The sequence below is a fragment of the Rousettus aegyptiacus genome, unplaced genomic scaffold (assembly GCF_014176215.1).
Source record: "Rousettus aegyptiacus isolate mRouAeg1 unplaced genomic scaffold, mRouAeg1.p scaffold_m13_p_2, whole genome shotgun sequence".
In the NCBI taxonomy this organism is placed as follows: Eukaryota; Metazoa; Chordata; class Mammalia; order Chiroptera; family Pteropodidae; genus Rousettus; species Rousettus aegyptiacus.
Window position 1 is genome coordinate 75,704,614 of NW_023416295.1, and position 19,546 is coordinate 75,724,159.

The following is a 19,546-nucleotide window of genomic DNA, read 5'->3' on the forward strand; positions in this document are numbered from 1 at the left end:
TCATGCCATACCTAACATACTTAACATCTCATAAAATGTACTTATAATTTTTGCTGGCTATGTAGAATTACAAGGCTAAAAAGAATATAATTTCTCTACCTTCAAACTGTATCATACACACACCACCAAGATTTTTATCTATTTTATTAAGTTCAAGACACTAAAATTCCAAAAACTGCCTTAGAAGCCTATTCTAATACTTCTGCTACATAACTTTACATTTACTTAAATCTCTGAAACCAAAAAGGGCAGAATAAAATAGAAACAACATGGATTTTAAAAGCAAGCATGACCTAGGTATAATCCTTCTTACACAAACTATTGGTAGAATGACCCTGAGCAAATTGTTTACAAGCACCCAGAGTGTCACCCTCACCCATAAAATGCGGTAATACTTCATCACTGAAATGTGTCTAAGGATTAAATAAATTCACCACAGTTGCAATTATACTGCATGGTGCTAGAGCTGATGTGCAATAACTGCCATTTCCTCCTCTCTTAACTGCATTTCCCAGCGCACCAGAGTCTTGTATGGTAAAGTAGCTTGGTCAGATGAACCATCCTTCAGATAAATAATTATAAAATCTGGACAAGAACAACACAGTTTTGCAAGGCTCAGAAAAGTAATAAAACGGAGGCAGAAACTGGAGAGTTTATCCATGAAAAAAAAAATTATATCTGATGAGATTTGGATGTTTGTACCTTTTTAAGACAGCAGTTCTTAAACTTCTTTGCCTCAGGACTCCTTTACATTCTTAAAAATTACTGAGGGCTCCATATTAGAAATTAAAAATAAGAAAATTATACATTTTAAAGTTCATTTAAAATAATCAACTTATTACATGTTAAATAAAGTTATACACAATATTTTCCAAAACAAAAATATTAATCAGAAGGATGACACTGTCTTACATTTTGTATATCTCTGCAATGTATAGTTTTAAAGACAATTGGATTCTCTTATCTGCATTTTCATTCAATCTTTTCAACCCATTAGTCCGACTGCAGTATATGAACAAAATTGGCCTCAAATACACTATGTAGTTGGAAAAAGCAAGGTCTTGTCAACCCCTGAAAGGCTCTCAGGGAGCATCAGGGGTCCTCAGACCACACCATGAGAACTGCTGATGTAAAGGCACTCTAATCTGTTCATAACTCAAAGCTGCAGAAGGATTGAGCTTTATTAGATTTAGGCAACAAAGGACAAAGTTCAAAGATGGAAGGGAAGTTCTAAAGTTGAAGTGTAAATTCTGGAAGGGGAGATGCTAATGGGGATAGGCCCCCAAATTTGCATATAAACTCTGCCTCAAATTTTAGGTATCTGCCAAAACATGCATGTGCAGTGGAAACTCCAGGGTACAGTGACAAAGGAGAATGAAAGAAAAGATTTTAGCTGCTATCGCCACTGAAGAGAGAATGGAGGTTTAATCCAATCAAGTGAACTGCTAGAACAAAAAATACTCTTCAGAAGACCACTACAGAATCTAGTCTCTATATTTCACTCAAAATACAACCACAAAATTAAGAAATTACTGGATACCCACACATAAGAAATGACAACAAAAAATAAAAACCCAAGAAAATGTGAGCTATATTCAAGAAAATACAGTAAACAGAAACCAATCCCAAGAAGGCCTAGATGTTGCAGTTGGTTTTACACTAGTTATAAGAAATATGCTCAAAAAATAAAGGAAAATATTTTGAAACAAATTTAGACATGAAGAACTTCAGAGAATTAAAAACTATGAAAAGAACCAAACAAAATTTCTAGACCTAAAAAAGTGCAACTGAATTGGATAACATTAATTATTTCTTCTGCTGTTAGCAAATTGGAAACAGCAGAAGAAATAATTAATGAACTCAAAGATAAATCAAGAGAAGTTATGAGAGGAAAAAAAGACTGAGGACAGCAGAGCCTTAGAGAGCTATGGAACAGCATTAAAATATCAAATATAAGTACAATTTAAGTCACAGAAAAAAGTACAGAGAATGGGGCAGAAAAATAATTGAACAAATAATGGCCAAAATTCCCTAATTTGGGGAAAACCAAAAAGTTTACATATTCAATATTAATGAACCTACACAGGAAAAATACAACTATGCACATCACAGCTTAAATAGAAACATAAAAAAAATCTTGAAAACAGCTAGACAGAAAAACATCAAAACAGAACAAAAATATGAATGACACCTAATTTCTCATCAGAAACTATGTAGAGAAGAAAACAGAACTATATCTTTAAAGAACTAGGAAAAAAATGTCAAGCCTCAGTAAAACTATCCTTCAAAAACAAGGAAAAGAAAAAAGATTTTCAGATAAACAAAAACGGAGTTTGTAGCCACCCAAAGTATGGTAATTATTCAAAAAATTAAAAATAAAGTTATGATATGATCCAACAATTCCATTTCTGGGTATACAGCAAAAAGAATTGAAAGCAGGGACTCCAAGAGATATTTGTACAACGATGTTCACAGCATTATTCACAACAGCCAAAAAGTGAAAACCCAAATGTTCATCAACAGATGATTGGATCAACAGAATATCATATATACATACAATGGAATATTATTCAATCTTGAAAAGGAACAGATTTCTGACACATTCTACAACATGGATAACCTTGAAGACAAGAAATGTAAAACAAGCCAGACACAAATGGACAGATACTGTATGATCCCACTTACATGAGGTACCTACAGTAATCAAATTCAAGGAAATAGAATAGTGGTTATCAGGGGCTTGGAGAAAAGGAGAGAAACTTATTATTTAATGAGGACACAGTTTCAGTTTGGGTTTATGAGAAGTTCAACAATGTGAAAGTATTTAATGCCACTGAATTTCACACTTAGAATGGTTAAAATGGTAATTCTTATTCATGTATTTTATAATAAATTTCTTATATTAACATAATTTCCATATTCGGGGAATTAAAAAAAAACCATATGATTATCTTAGTAGATACAGAATAAGATTTGAATAAATTAAAATCTCATTTGTGGTAAAAAAAAAAAACTCTTAGCAAACTAAGACAATAATTTCCTTTTTCTTTAAAGGACACCTATAAAAAAACTAGCTCTTAATGCTGAAGCACAGAACAATTGCCCCACCACTGCAAAGAAGGCAGGATATCTACAACAGTTCTATTCAACATTTTACTGAAGGTCTGAGTTAGTGCAATAATATGAAATCACAAGTGAAAATATTTAAAAAGAGGTAAAACTGTCCCTATTTATAGGCAATATGATTATGAATGTAGAAAATGCAAAAGAATTAACAAAAAGATTATGAATCTTTACATTTAGCCAGGTCTCAAGATACGAAATCAACACAAAATTTTTATTGTACCTCTATGCACTAGCAATAAACTAGAAAATGAAATTTAAAAACAATTCCACTTACAAATGCATGATGCAACATAAAAAACTTAGCAATAAATTTAACAAAAGATATGCAAGACCTCCACCAAAAACCTTATTTGCTGAGAAAAATTAAAGATGACTTAAATAATTGGAGAGATGTGCCATGTTCATGATTGGAAGCTTTGAGACTGTCAAAATGTCACTTCTTCCCAAAGTAATCTATAAATTCAACACAATCTCAATCATAGCCCCAGCATAATCATAATCCTTTTTATAGAAACTGACTTAGAATAGACAACCCGATCTTGGGACAACAGCAGAAGCTAAAGAATTTATATTAACTAATTTCAAAACCTACTAAAAAGCTATTCAGGGGTTCTCAACTGGGGCAATTTTATCCCTCAGGGGACATTTTACAATGTCTAGACTGGGAGGGTACTACTGGCATCTATTAGATAGAGGCCAGAGATATTACTAATTATCATATACTGCACAACACATCAACCACAACAATCTGACCCAAAATTTCAATAGTGCCAAGGCTGGGAACCCCTATGCTACAATTATGAATGTAGAAAATGCAAAAGAATTAACTTTTGTCAAGACAACATGGTAACATCAGGATAGTCAAATACATTAATGAAACAGAATACAGATTCCAGGTGACCCCCTAGGTCAACTGTCAGCCAAAGGGAACAAAACAATTCAATGGAGAAATAAGTGTTTTCGACAGAAGATTCTAGAATACAGAGAATATCTGTATGTAAAAAATTGAACTTTGATCCCCACCTCACATCCTACACAAGTATTAATTCAAGATGGATCATAGACCTAAACATAAAGTAAAATAGCACTTCTGGAAGAGGGCATAAAAATATCTTCACAACCTCACAAAACTACTCTGATAAAAGACTTAATTTAAAAGCTGAATATATAAAAGGACTAAACGATTCCTACAACTCAAAAACTCAATCCAATTTAAAACATGGATAAAAAACTTGGTTAGTTTACAAAGACACAAATGGCACATGAAAAAAGTGGCCAACACCGGTATTCATCACAGAAATACAAATTAAAACCAGAATTAGAAATACGAATTAATTCCATAAACTACACATCCACTAGGTTGACCAAACTTTACAAGACTTAAAACCAATTGTTGGTAATAATGTGGAGCCACCCAAACTTTCATAAATTGCTGTTGGGAGGGTAAAATGTTACAAAAAGCTTCAGTAGTTTCTTATAAAATAAGCATACACTATCCTATGACCTTATAAATCCACTCCTAGGAATTACCCAAAAGAAAAAAAATATGTCTACAAAAGGCCTCATACCAGAATGTTCTGTTTTAATCCTAAAAGCCCATGTCTGTCAACAAGTGAAACAAGTTGTGGTATATTCATACAAAAAGTTAGATACAACAACCTAGAACATCAAAAATATTGTAAAAAAAAAAAAATAGACACATATATGAAATTCTAGAGGAAGCAAAAGTAATCTATGGAATAAAAGAGCAGCAGAGCGATGGGTGAGGAGCATGAGGATTAACTGGAAAGGGTCACTGGGACCTTTCTGGGGTAACAGAAATGTCTAATATCTTGAGTGAGAATGTTACAGTGACATAAACATTTGTCAAAATAAGCAATTTTGTGCATTACAATATATGTAAATGTTATCCCAAAAGAATCAACTAATAAAAAAAAATCTTATGGGGGTGGAGAGTTGATAGAAGTACTACTGAAACAAGAAATGGCAAGAAATATTGTTGAAACTGGGTGACGGGCACAAATTCTTAATAATTAAATTCTTAATAATTAAAGATTTTTTTAAAATAACTTTTAATTCCCCCTCAAAGGAGGAAGAGAACTGGTAATCACTGTCTTTCACATAAAGTAATCTCTCTCATTAGGGATTCTCTAAACTTTTTCTGTGCTGAATAATTCCTATCCCTTATACTTTTGTTAATTTTATTCATCATAGGTACAGCTCATCTTGAAATCTGTTTTCTGTATCTCATTTATTTACTACTATCTACAGGGAGGAGAGAGTTGGAGAGCTAACACTCCTTTAGCCCCTACTACCTGCTTGTCAGTCTGCTACCTACTTTGAATACATTACCCAACTTATATCCCAAAACTGAATGTATCGTCTAAAAATTTAATCTTATCTATTATTTTTCTCTAAGAATTTGTGTTCAATGGCAACACGGACCTTCTTCACTATTTCTTCAGCTGGCACAGAGCAGATATTCAGTAAATATATATAAATCATAGAACTAAGGAATATATCAGTGCTCACAAATACACAATTCAGCTTTCTTTTTGGTTGTGCAAATCATTTCCCCTTCCAGTTATACAAAGCTAGTTTTGCCTTTAATCTTATTGACAGCTGTATCAATTGTTATATATTTATTTCAAATGGAATAAAATAATCTGTTTGAGAACTTCATTTTCTCTATTTAAAAATGTGATCATAAAAATATCTTTGTAGTAAACCAATTTACTCTATACATTAGCATATCTTTAAATGATGCATGTGATTGCTATATGCAATGTTACTTTTTTTTGCTCTCATCATGTAGTTAAAGAAGAAAATCCTAATGTTTAGATAGTCTCAAATTTCAACATCACAATTAAGCTGAAAAATCCTAGCAAATATGGAAAATTGAGAGTTCCTTACTGAGAGGTAAATTGCAGTTAATAATAGATTTATAATAAAAATGATCAATTTTACTTCAAAAAAATTTATCTAATGAATAAAGAGCATCTATGTAAGCCTAAAACCAAATTGTTAGTTCCCTTAAGCAAAATAAAGAAAACCATATTTATTCCCAGAGTATATTCTTTTATAAACATCTGTGCACAGTTAATAAGTAAAACCGCCAGTACCAGTTCCACCTCAATTTTGAATAACTTTTTCATTCTTAAATGTCCTCAAAACATCTATAAGATTAAAAAAAAAAAAAAAAACTGTGGGAGAACACTTATTAGTGGTATTGTAAAATACAAAAATTGAGTAAAACAGATGTTAATGACAGTAAGTTGATTGTTAGACCAAGATTTTTCCTTATTAAGGAAAATACTCTATCCAAGAAGTTGGTAACTGCAATGTTTTTCTGACCAACTAAAAAACTTTGAAAAGACTTTCTAACATTCTAAGGAAGAAGGCAAGAAAGAAATAAACATCAGGAGAAACAAATAAAATCACTCACAAAGAATGACATTATACATTTAAATTTTATTTAAGAAACAGTTCACAAATGCCTTTACATATATCATTCGCCACAGATCCAAATTCAAGTTCTTCCAAATGTTATTTTATGTTCATAGATTATACATGTTAAAGAAAACATTTAATTCAAATGTACCAAATGCAGCAAAAGGCTTAAAAATATAAGTTTCAAAGTAAATACTCATTAGAGACACTAGCAAATAGATCTGACCTTTTCAAGTGGCTTTCCCAAAGAGTTTCCAATTAGTTTCCAGTCATTCAAGACTTCTTCGACTTTGGAAATAAACCTAGGAAGGAGGAAAAAAACTTTCTAAATATGTAACAGTACATCTTTTACTACTGTTATACAAGACTTTTAAAAAAGTATTTTTCATATTTTAACATTTATATCACAGAAGTCTCCATAAGTTCAATATTTTTAGTCTAATTTATTAACGTGGAATAAAAGTGGAAATAATTTTCTATAGCCCAAGAATTCTTAGATTTTGAATTATGAGTCCACTGCCTTCTATAAAATATAAATTAAGAATAAAGCTCTCTATAGTAAAATGAATATAATAAATCTGGGACAGAAGGAGTAACTGACAGATTTTAAAACTATTCACTACCTAAACTTTTAAATCTAATGATCAAGTAGATCTATTAAAAAAGAATAAATTTTGACTAGTAACATTCAGTATTAGCAAATGAAAACTGTCAAATCTCAGTGGTAGTGTTAAATACATATTAAAAGACTTGTTATTACTCTAAGAAGCTCAATTCTTATATAAGTGTGATGCAATCTAAGAGCAACATTGCTCTTCTAAAACCCCTACAGTATTGCTAGAGTATCAAAGTTAATTCTAGTCAAAATATATTAAAAGGCATCAGGTTTTTTCTTCAGTGATATTATATATTAATGTTTACATTACTGTTGTAAGATAGTAATGAAAAATCATTTTATGATACAACTAACCTATTTAATTCCTCTTGAAAATTAAAGGCATTATTAATTAATACACTAATTCCCTTTGGGGGAGTTCAAAAGGCAATTATCAGTTTTGGAAATGAGTGCTCTAGGAATAATACATTTACAAAAAAAGAGGAATAAAAATTTAAAGTGTATCCAAATGTGAGCAAAAATGTGCATGTGAAATGCATGCTGCATGCATTTATAAAGGTAAAAAACTGAAAGCTCTCAATGTCCAACTGCAGCAAACAGTTGTAAATTAATGGTATATCCATTCAATGGAATAATATGCACTCATTAGAAATCAGGTTTTAAAGACCATTTGAGGAAATAATAAAATGTTCATATATTAAATGAAAAAATAGAAGCTATAGAAATAAGCAGCATATGGTTTGATATAAAAAGTTGACAACACACACAGATTAGAAGGAATTTTCTCAAAATTTAGTAGCAATCTCCTCGTGGTAGGATTACAGGTGATTTTTCTTTTTTAATTCTACCAGGAGATATTATAAGAGAAAAATTGGACTCTATCCTGAAAGTAACTTTATGCCTGAAAGCTCCAGATCTCAGCTGAAGGGTCATTTCCTCTGACTCCTCATTAGGTTCCTTGATTATATGCTTAGAAGACCAAGTTTATTCCCCTTCTCAGTTCTTATTTCCATTGTAATTACAAACTCATTTCCATTATTTGATTCAAGCCTGTCTCTCCCACTAGACTGTACATTCAGTAAGTGCAGGAACTGTGTTTTTATTGACCACCACATATCTAATGTCCTGAACTGTGCTTGTAACATGGGCACGCAATAAATATTTCTTCAATGGACATATGATGTAATTCTGGACACACAGTACCTGCTCAATAAAGCCTTGCCAGTGGGTTATGTCTTACTGACTTTTCTTTTTTAGTTAAGGTACCACAGGTCAAACTATTATCCCAGCAGGGATCTTTTATATTTTCCTATGTAATCTAACAACATGACATCCATAGATTTCCTTTTCCAACCAGAAAGATTATAAAATATTGCAATAAGCTAACTACTGATCTCAAAACCCAGAAAAACTGAAGGGACGTCTCTGTGACACCGAATGGAAAACTTCTTGATCTAAGCTATCACTCCTCCACAAACTAGTCTTTAATTGCAATGATACAACATTTCACTCAGCTGTTCAATGGAGTTTGACAGGCACAGGAAGCCTGGGTATATTACCCACTGAAATGTAACGACTTGAATTAAAGCTTTCCAAAGCCATATGCAAACTATTTTAAAAGGTTATTCTAAAAGACAGGATGGAGATGGTGGGAGTGTGGCAGATGGACGACCACCAGTAAGTACACTGAAGACTTCCTCCTAAAGATAGTATACCAATGTTACACGAGAGGAAAGAAGCAGCTGCAAAGTTTATTGCTTACGATAACAGATGAGTTAAACATAAATGAAAACGGGACAGAAGTGGTAGTCACGGAAACCGTTTCTGCGTGTGAGCAACTCCAGTCTAAGGAAAATAATGTTAAGAGTAAACAAAACTTTTTCTGAGAGCAGGAGCCTTAAGGGTTTAGCTGACGGGGGCGGGCCGGTGTTTGTGACAAGCGAGACGCGGAAGAGGCTGTCAGCGGACCAGAGAAGGGAGAACGCCGAGACCAGGGGACCCCTGGGTCTTATATTTCCCAAACAAGTGGCGTCACGTGTGGTTTGTCTATGCTAGGGAAGCGGCGGAAGGACGCCGGGGCCCACGGTACACGGAACTAATGATACGACTCACTCACCTTTCCCATTCGGAGGCAGTGGTAAAGTCCGTGATCTCAAATACCTCAGACTCGGGCTACGGGAAGGACAAGAAAGAAAGAGATTGAGCCTAGGGGTGCTAAAGCCGAGGAGCGAACTTAGGGATAGAGATAGGTAGGGAGCAAACACCTCACCTCGCTGTCGGCCGCCATCTTGAGGAGCGACAGGGCGGGCGCTAGGACTGCCGGGAAGAAGAGGGGGAGGGCAAGGGGAGGAGGGAAAAAGGGCCGACAGCACGCGGGGGCGGGGCTGGGGCGGGGCTTTTGCGAAGCACTGCCCTTGGAGGCATCCACCCCTGTTAATAAGTCTTGCTTAGAAAAGTCTTCTCAGGATGAAATAGATTTTTAAAACATGATTTGAACTTGAAATTTTTCTGTAATGAATTCAGAAAAGGAACAGAAGTGAAGAGGTAAGACAAGGCCCTAAATTCCCATGGATAAGTTAGTATTAAAAAAACTAAAGCAAAATAATGCAACCCTACCATTTATGACAGCATGGATGACTCTAGAGGGGGTATTATGCTAAGTCAGGCAGAGAAAGATAAAACCTGTATGGTTTCATTTATATGCGGACTCTAGAAACAACAAACAAAAACAGACTCATGGAAACAGAGACCAAAAGAATGGTTACCAGAAGAGATGTGGTGGAGGATGAGTGAAAAGAGGAAGGGGAATATGGTCAATAATGCTGTGATAAGTTTACACAGTGACAGATGGTTACTAGAATTAGTAGCAGGGTGATCACATTGTAAGGTATAAAAATATCAAATCACTATATGTATACCTGAAACTAATATAACCAATGTAAGATTGCATACCAACTATACTTAAATAAAAATAATAATAAAGTAACCTAAATTATATTGAGTTTATTTTCATTCATCTTCTATTTTGATTGCAGGGCACTAAGCTAAGTGCTGTGACATCCACTCTCAACCACCTACCCCCCCTCAAAGAATTGACACCATTTGGTTAAGCCAGGAAAAGAACATCACATGCCAGTTATCTGGTTTCTGGGAAGAGCAACATGCTAGTCAATGAACATTTTTCACTTTCAAAGCCATTGAGGGACAGAAGGGGTTCTGTCTACCAGTTAAAAATTATGTTTCATACATACTGAAGTACTTACAAATATAATAATGCCAGGTTCAGGATTTGCTTGAAATTGGGAGGCAGAAGTAGGTAGGGCTAGGAATAAAACAAGATTAGCTATTAGTAGGTAATTGTTTAAGTTGGTGATAGGTACATGGATATTTATACTCTCTACTTCTGTTAAGTCTGAAGTTTTTCATAATTAAATGTTCTAAAAAATTGAATATAATAGTTTTGCAAGAAGGAATTTGGAGTAGAGAACTAAGAAATTCAGCTTCAGCAATACAAAGTTTAATCTTAAAATAAGAGTTAGAGATAACAAAATTTGGTCCTGTAGATATGGCAGGTGAGGTCAGAAGAATTTTTACAGCAGATAGTTATAGCCAGTGCCAAGCCCTGAACCCCAATTCTAGTTTCTGTCCACTACACTAGTTGAGAGTTGTTACTACTACAGCATTCTTTCCCAAGAGGTCTCATCTTGCACCTTCATTCATTTACAAGTATTTATTAAAAACCTACTACAGTACAAGCCAACCACTATGCTATGCTCTGGGGATATGAAGATGTATTTCAGAAATGGTCCTTGACTTCAAGGAACCCAGGGTTTAGTAGGGAAACTGGAAATTTGCTGCACAAACAGAGGAAGGTGCTACGTGTGTCAGCATCTCTGTTAGCAATGTAGAGTTTAATGGTAAACTTGACAAGAAGAAGCTCGGAGGAGAGCCAAAGGAGAAGATCGGGGCAGCCAGGATGGGAGCGGGGAAGGCTTCCAAGTAGAGGAAATAACAGATGAGGCTCAAAGGTAGAAAAGTCTAATCTGTCTAATGAACCAAAGAGATCTAGAGCACAGTGTTTGTGATGAAATTGGAGAGGTAGGTATGGGTCAGACCATATAGATTCTTCCAGGCCAAGGTTCAACTTTATTTGAAGCACAACAGAAGTCACTAAAATGTTTTAAGCAAGAGAGCAATGTGATCCTATTTACATTTTATAATAGTCTTACTGCTATATGATAGGTGGGTGCGGGGTAAAGGAAGTAGGAGCAGCTGTTGACTATTAAAGCACTCAGTGAGAGATGGTGTGGAGACTTTGACAAGGGTGGTCAGCAGACCAGGTAAACTTATTTGATATGTATTTTGGAGATACAATAGACAGGACTTGATAATGAATTACATGCAGAGATAAGGGAAAGGAAGGAATCGAAGATAATTTTCTGATTTCTGGCCTAAGCAACTGTGTGAGAATGATGACATGTCCTGAGATGAGAAAGACAGGAAGGAGCAAGAAAATTAGTGTTTGTTTTGGCAAGTGTTAAGTCTGACAGGCTTTAAGACATCCCAGGAGAGCTGTCCAGGAGAAAATTGGGTGTGAGACTAGGACTCAGAAGCAAGACCTGGGGTGAAGATATAAATTTGAGAGTATTTTTAATCACAAGAATAGATGAGATAATTTAAGAAGAGAATATAGAAAGAGAAGAAAAAGAACCTTATATAAAAGCCTGAAGAAGTTTTATATTTAGGGTTAGATTAAAAAAAAAAAGTATCCAGTGAAAGAGAGAGGAAAGGAGTGGCTGGAAAATTAGAAAAATAAGGAAAGCTTGATGACACAGAACCCAACAAAGGTGAATGTTTCAAAATGATATTGAAGGCTACTGAAAAATCAAGTGAGAGAAGAATATAGGGTCAAAGGTGATTGTTGTTGTTTCTTGGGGCTTTTGTTTGTCTTTAAGGCAGAGAGTAATAATACAGTTGCCCCTTGAACAACATGATTTGAACTACCCAGGTCCACTTATACGCAGAGTTTTTTCAGTAAAGTCTTTTGTATCCTCAAATTTCACATTCAACTATCTTCAGATAGAAAACATTAGTTTCTTGTTCTTAATCACGAATTCCCAACTGCAGAAGGAAAATACCGTTTTCTATCCCTGTTTGGTTGAATCTGTGGATGTGAAAAGCTGACTATAGAGTCAAAAGTTATACACAAATTTTTGACTGCACAGGAACCAAGTCCTTAACCTCTCATGAGTTCAAGGGCCAATTGTAGATGTGTTTGTATGCTGATCATAATAATCTAGGGGAGAGAGAGATTGATAAAGAGCTGAAGTTTTTGATAATATGAGAGGGGAGGGAATCCACAGAGCTAGTAGTCACACAACTCCAGGGGGCACCATGCACATTGCCTTCTGAACTCTTGCTTCAGGAAGTGCCACCCACAGAGAACACCTTGTGAACAGCACTCCCTGGAGTTGTGCGGCAAGGTGGTACAGCAAGGAATTCAGAGAGTTGTGGTGGGAGGGAATGAAGTGATATGTGAGGAGGTTGGCTTTTTTTTGAGAAGGTAAAAAAGGGAAGAAAAAGATGGATACAATAAACATTGAAAGATTTGTATATATAAAAGTAAAAATGTTACTTGTCCACTTAACTTTTTAAGATTCTCCCCAAGTGAAGTAAGTGTATAGATTTTAAGGTCAGACAAATACAGGTTTAGCCATTTGCTAAGGATTGACTAAATTACTTCTCTCAACCTTGGTTTCTTCATTAGTAAAATCGGGCCTGTAATACTTCTTATTCCATAGGCTTGTGGGAAAGATTAAGTTGTATGTGCAACATGTAAAATGGTTAGCACATGTCCTGGAATATAGTAAGTGATAAATTATGATAGTAGCCTCAAAGAAGTTTCAGTACATACCAAAATCAGAAACTAAAAAAATCACAAAGACTTTGCTGCATGAAGTTAAATTTTGGAAACTGTATGAAAAGGCTTTATCAGGTTGCTAGGTAAAGTTTTCTTCCAAGGTATTTTTGCCTCCTTATCTTCTCCCTGGAGAAACTTTTAAAATAAGTTATTTGTTAAATCGAAGCATGAAGCCAGCATGCTAATGATGTGAAGTACCCGGGGGAGACACACTTTTATTAGATTTTTGCTGGTTCACAAAGTGGAAAATATTTCCTTTCTTCCACATTAGGAGCTATTTTGTTACACGTCCAAAGGCAAGGGCTTTTCCATGCAAGCACATTTCCTTTTGCGCATAATTTTCAGTTATTTCAAGGTGTTACCAATAATGGCGATGGCGAGAATTTCGATGTGCAGGCAATTTAAGAGATTAGAAGCCTGGAAAAATCATCCTTGGCTTAGTCCTTAGAGGAATGTGGTGCGTAACAGTTTAATTAGATCTTCGTGAGAGAATAAACATTGTGAGAGGACCAGCAAGAGTAGGTCTATACCATCCTCATCTACCTTGACGGCCTCTATGCAGAAAGAATCAGGAATTTTCTATGATACTGCCATGAGAACAATTGCAATAGCAGGTACAGCCGTGAGAATGAGAAATACTTTGGAGAGAAATTCTCTAAATAAATCAAAATTATCGGACAGCTTTTATTCATTCGTGCAGTAATATTTATTAAGTATCTACTGTCATGGCACTGTGGTCAATCCTATGGAGGGATTCAAAGAATAATCCTTGCCCTCAAAATGTTCACAGTCTGAGGTAAGACATGAACAACTATAATATGGTTTAGAAAGGATACATGATGGTTATCCAACTTCTTAAAACTCTTTGTAAAATCAGTGGTAGGAAAATATTCAAGTGGCCTTTCAGAATACAAACAGAATATCTTATATTCTAAATAAGTAGTCCACTCTTTCCTGAATGAGAAAAAGATATAGTCAACAAGGCAAGGATACTCCAGAAAATTTCGAGAGAAATAATTCAGTCTTCATACAATCACCATTCATTCAATCATTTCTTCAGTTAATAAACATTTGTTAAAAGCAGCTGCTGTGTGCCTGGCACTGTTCTAGAAACTGGGAAATAAAAATATAGTAAAAAAGTATCTGCTCTCAGGAAGTTTTAGTATAAAGTAATTGAATATATTACCTAGATGATAATAGTAAGTCAAGAGCAGCTAGTTACAATTCTTATGTTTGTAACTTGCTCATAGATTCAGAAAGGACATTGATTGCTGACAGGTTGGTTTAGTTTGCCCAAGTTTACGTGTTTCTGTTTTTTAAAAATATTTTAATGTGTCTCGAACTCAGAATGTAGGAAACAAAAGAATTGAAGAGTCATGAGAGTTGTGTACAATTTTACGGAATAAGCATATTCTAAGCATATGCGTGTTTGTACAATTAATTACTATATTTTCACAGACATATTACTATTTAATCACCGATTTTCCTTGTTTGGGAGAATGAATAGATGATTAATAAATGTAAAATCTTAAACTTAGCCCTGACTTTCTTTTGCATTGTGCTGTTCTAAGTCCCACTAACTAATTTTACATTAATAATATTTCCAAATGCTTGCAGATCTGCTTCTTAGATCCCTTTTAACACTCACTTCAATCAAATTTCTAAATGGGCTAGATAGACTAATTTCCATCTCAACTGCTTCTGCTTTTTTGCTGCAGTTAATCTTCTGTTTTCCATTTATCTCCTTTCTTGCATTTGCTCATTTATTTACTGCAATATACTTCCTGGTAGGAGATCTGTTAACCACTCTTTATCACCAGAGATAGAGCCTGAGAATCATATTTTAAACTGTTCAAGTACTATATAAGTAAGAGGAATTTCTTCTCATGGTAAAAGGTTCAAATCATATGCGTAAAATAAATGGCCTCCTTGACTGTCTTTTCAATTCACATACCCCCAAGATAAAATCTCCAATACCAGTTGAGTGTGAATCCTTTCAGACCCTTTCCTATGTTTTTACATACATATTTCCATATATAAAACATATAGCTTTATTTTTTGTAAATCATTTTTTGGACACATTAGAATGTCTAGTACTTAATATGTGCCAAGCATTCTTCTAAGTGCTTTATTCATATTAACTCATTTAATTCTCACAATTATTCTGTGAGGCAAATATTATTCTTATCATACATCCTTGCATTAAGGATGAGGAAACTAAGGCAGAAAGAGCATAGGTAACTTGCCCAAGTCATACATCCAGTAAGCGGTAGGGCTGGCTCCTGAGTATGTGCTCTGAACCTCCTCATCATACCAGTATCACACTACTGTATATGCATATTAAGCAGCTCACCTTTTTTACTGAACTATATGACTTGAAGCCCATTTAGGACATGATATAAAGCTCTTACCTCCCTTTTAACACTGCTGCATGGCATTTTGGAATTCGAAATATAGATGTACTACTTTTTATTTGTCTCCTATGTAGATGATTTACTATATAAAGCTATTAATAACATATTACATAGATAACAAGTATATAAGGGTTCATTATATTATACTGTTTACTTTGCATATTTGAAATTTTCTGTGATAAAAGTTTTCAAAAAATACTAGAGTTAAATTTATTATTCTGGCATTCTTGTGATCATGTGTAAGAACTGTTTTAGGGTGAATACTAAAAAATGGAAATGCTAGGTCAAATTGTATGTACATTTTAAAATGTACTGTAATAGATAGCACCAGACTGCAATGCTCAAATGAGCATTACTAATTTACATACCAACTAATAGTGTGCAAGAGTATTCATTTTCCCATGCATTTAATATTATCAATCTTTTAAATTTTTGTCAGTGTGCTGAACAAAAATGGTTTGATTTGCATTTCCCTGATCCTTGGTGAAGCTAAACAATTTTACATGTGTTTGTCGGCCATTCGTATTTCTCTCCTATAAAGAGTGACTTCAAATCTTTCACTTGTTTTTCTGTGGGATTGCAAGATTCTGTGTTTTTATAAAATCTCTCTAGATAAAGATGATGTCAACCATATTTGATTGCCAAAGCTGTGTGGGATGTCATTTTTGGCTCCATCTCGTAGAGTTGGAGATGTCCCTGTTCGCATTCTCTTTTTAAGTTGCAAAACACCTTATTTAATAAAATGAGTAATCCTCTCATTCAGAGACACAGAAATCCTGTCTCTATCAAATTTCTCTAGGCTACTATGCCTCTGGGAACTCAATAATCTCTTTTATCTCTTTTCTCTGCCCAATTTACCATTCCTTCCTTTCTTCAGCTCCCACACTCCGTCCACCACCTTCTAGGTGGAAAAGAAGAGATTTGGGGCAAAGTGTTCCTAGGGAGATTGTGTTCCTTAAAAGCAACCAGCCCTGTCATGATCTTCCTGGAAACGCTTCCACCTTTTTCAACAACTCTGCTGCAAAGGACAAACAGATTGAGCTTAACATGCAGAAGACGCAGCTCATATTCAAACCACTACTGCTTCAGCAGAAAAGGTCTTTTCAGACTTTTAAATCCTTTAACCCTGTCCTATTCAATACATTGTAGTTGCCCAGCCATTCCAAAATTATTTAGTGTATTCTGACAGCCAAAATTGGATTCAAAACTTTACTTGTTGTGTCTTTCAAGCTCCTCTACAGCATCTCTTGTGCTATCATTATTTCCTGAAATTTTTTCTTCTCTCTACCTAGCCAGAATGTAATAAAAACATAGCTCTACTGAGAAATTGAGCTTTTTTCATAGTAAACAAAACACCACTACATGAAATTCTCCACTGTTTTTGAGTCTTCCTGGGTATATAGTCAGCTCCAGACATTCATTGAGAATGTTCTATGTGTAAAATGCATAAACACAATAGGGGAAACAAACATAATTAAAACACATACCATGTCCTCCGCAAACTAAAATCTTAGAGAAAGATAAAATAACTCTACAATGAGGCTGACTCTTTAAGTGTCACAAAGGAAATATGAAATGATATGGGAATAGAGTGGTTTGGAGAGGAGTATGTATATTCAGTCAGAGAGGCTAGTGGAGCTTGGGAGGTTCTGAAGCCCTCAAGAATGAGGCTAAGCTTTTGAACATGGTGACCACCAGAGGGAGGACTTGGTCACTGTGTTAGTTCTCATTCCTTAGTTTTTCTTGCAGAACCAAATTACTTTTCTTACTTACTGTTTTGGAATCCGAGGTTTTTAACCCTTTCATTTTATTATTGGGAAAACTAAGCTCAAGTCACATAGCTAGATAACATTGAGGATGAGAACTCAGTAATCTTAACTCCTATTCTAGGGCTCCTTGCACCAAAATATAATGTCTTTGTTTATTCTTTCAACTTCTCTGCCCTTCTGTCTATTGAAATATCAGTCTGACATCAGGGTTCTCAAAGGCATGTTTCAATGATAATTGCATTCAGTAGCTGAACGTGTATGTGTGTATAACAAAGAATTATATTGTCAAATCAAATTCACACAAATCAAAGGTCTTATCCAGTTTCAAACTTTACAAATAATTTCAAAAATATAATTAATCAAAAATATCAAGCAAAGCAGGAAGAAGCTGAGACCCTGAGGGCAGATCCTAGGTCCTTCCTTTTCTTTAAGGACATATGCCCTAAATGTCTATGATAAGACATTTTCATTTCATAGTCATATAGCCAAACAGTTTATGTGACATTTTTCAGGAAGCCATTCTCCTGAAATCCATAGGTTCACCAGAAGCACCCCTAAAGTAGGGATATGATGTCAACTGCAAAGAGCAGTTCATAGGTAAAGACTCTCCACCTAGCAAATAAAAGTATATTTTCCAAGAGGTCCAGTTATCAACATGTTTACAATACTGGATCACCTACCTTCTTTGAGCACATTTTGACCTCCTCACCCCCAGGAATGGGAGAGAAATGGATCACAGGTCAGATGCCTTAACTCCATTCCTAAGATTTATAAATACAATAAAAAATAAATAGGCCTCATATGTATACATCTTCTATATAACACTACCAGATACTCTTCATAGGAAAGGGGTGGGGGGAGTATGATCAGAGTGAGAGGTACATGGCAACGTTAGAATCTTAGTTCTGGAGTATCTTTAGTCATAACTTATAAAACTACCAGCCCAAATCAATTTCTTTGGGCCAAATAAGTAATAGAGTCCTCAGGCAAGCAGTCATTTCCCAAGGCCTTTTATTTCACTCTGCCTTGGTTTCCACAAAAATACTCAGAAGGATATCCTTATGAGATACTCATAGGAGTATGCTTTGTCTATGGCCATGCTACCCTGAACAAGCCCGATCCGGCCTGATCTTGGAAGCTAAGCACGGTCGGGCCTGGTTAGTACTTGGATGGGAGACCACCTAGGAAGACCAGGTGCTGCTATAGGTGTAAAAAATAATAGTAATAATAATAAGGGATTGTAAGCTGACAAGGTCCTTGCAATCTGTGAGGTCAATCAAGGGTTGCCTTGCCAAAAAAGAAAGAGAGAGAAAGAAAGAATATCCTTCAACCAAGAGCATTCTTACATCATTTGTATATTTTGTTGCCTTCAAAGCTTTCACTTATTGATAGGTACTTGTGGCAAGCCATGTATCAATTGCTTTTACATTTACTTTTAACTTTCACGGTTGTGCCCTACTTTTCTCTTTCTTTATAGAACTATTGGTATAATCTTTAAAAAAAAAAATCGATCTTATTACTCCCTTGAGTAAAATGCTTGAATAAAATCAGACTTCTTACCAGGCCCATGAAGACCTTTCAGATCTGGCTCCTGCATACATCTACAACCTCAATTCTAACACCTTCCCCATCCTCCTTCTTTCCATAACTTGAACATGTTATGGAAAGACCTTAGGACTTTTATACCAGGCTGTCTCCACTGCCTAGAACTCTCTGCCTCCAACTCTTTAACAGGCTAGCTGTCTCTTTTCATTCAAGTAACAGATAAAATGTTACCTGTGAGGAAAATCTTACACGAGCATGCAGGCTAATAAAGTTCCCTCATACCCCAAAATGTCAATCTCTGTCACTTTAATTTTCTTCATAGCATTTATAACTATTTGATATTACTTTGGTTATTTATTTGCTTATCTTATCTATCTCATTTATCTGATATTTTTCCAGTGCTTAGAATAATGCTTTGCACAAGAAAGACATTCAAAATACGATGTTAAATAAAAGAATGAGTATGCCCCCTTTTTTCCTTCAGATAGACTTTCAGGTAATCTAAACTTACATCTGTATGTAGATGACTCTCAAATATTTGGGAATTATATAACACACTAATAAGAAGCCCAGAGAGCAAAGACGAAATTGTCAGAGAAATTTGAAAATATTTTAAAGTGAATTACAACAAAAATACAACATATCAAAATTTGTGGAATACAGCAAAAACAGTGTCTAGAAGGAAATGTATATAGCTTTATATTAG

At 34.8% G+C, this 19,546-nt stretch overlaps 1 protein-coding gene and 1 pseudogene across 2 annotated transcripts in view; one reads left to right on the forward strand and one right to left on the reverse strand.

Annotated features, from left to right (window-relative positions):
- The window catches only part of RAB3GAP1 (RAB3 GTPase activating protein catalytic subunit 1), a 76,972-nt gene extending 67,453 nt beyond the window's left edge, over positions 1–9,519 (reverse strand). For both annotated transcript variants that reach the window (XM_016164025.2, XM_016164024.2), the window contains exons 1-3: positions 9,462–9,519; positions 9,309–9,364; positions 6,803–6,878 (exon numbers count right to left, since the gene is read on the reverse strand). In XM_016164025.2, coding sequence (XP_016019511.2) covers positions 6,803–6,878; positions 9,309–9,364; positions 9,462–9,479 — 150 coding nt within the window. In that variant the 5' untranslated portion in view covers positions 9,480–9,519. The remainder of the gene's footprint in view (positions 1–6,802; positions 6,879–9,308; positions 9,365–9,461) is intronic.
- Positions 9,520–18,383: 8,864 nt separating this feature from the next.
- Positions 18,384–18,501, forward strand: LOC118614305 (annotated as a pseudogene).
- Positions 18,502–19,546: the final 1,045 nt, after the last annotated feature.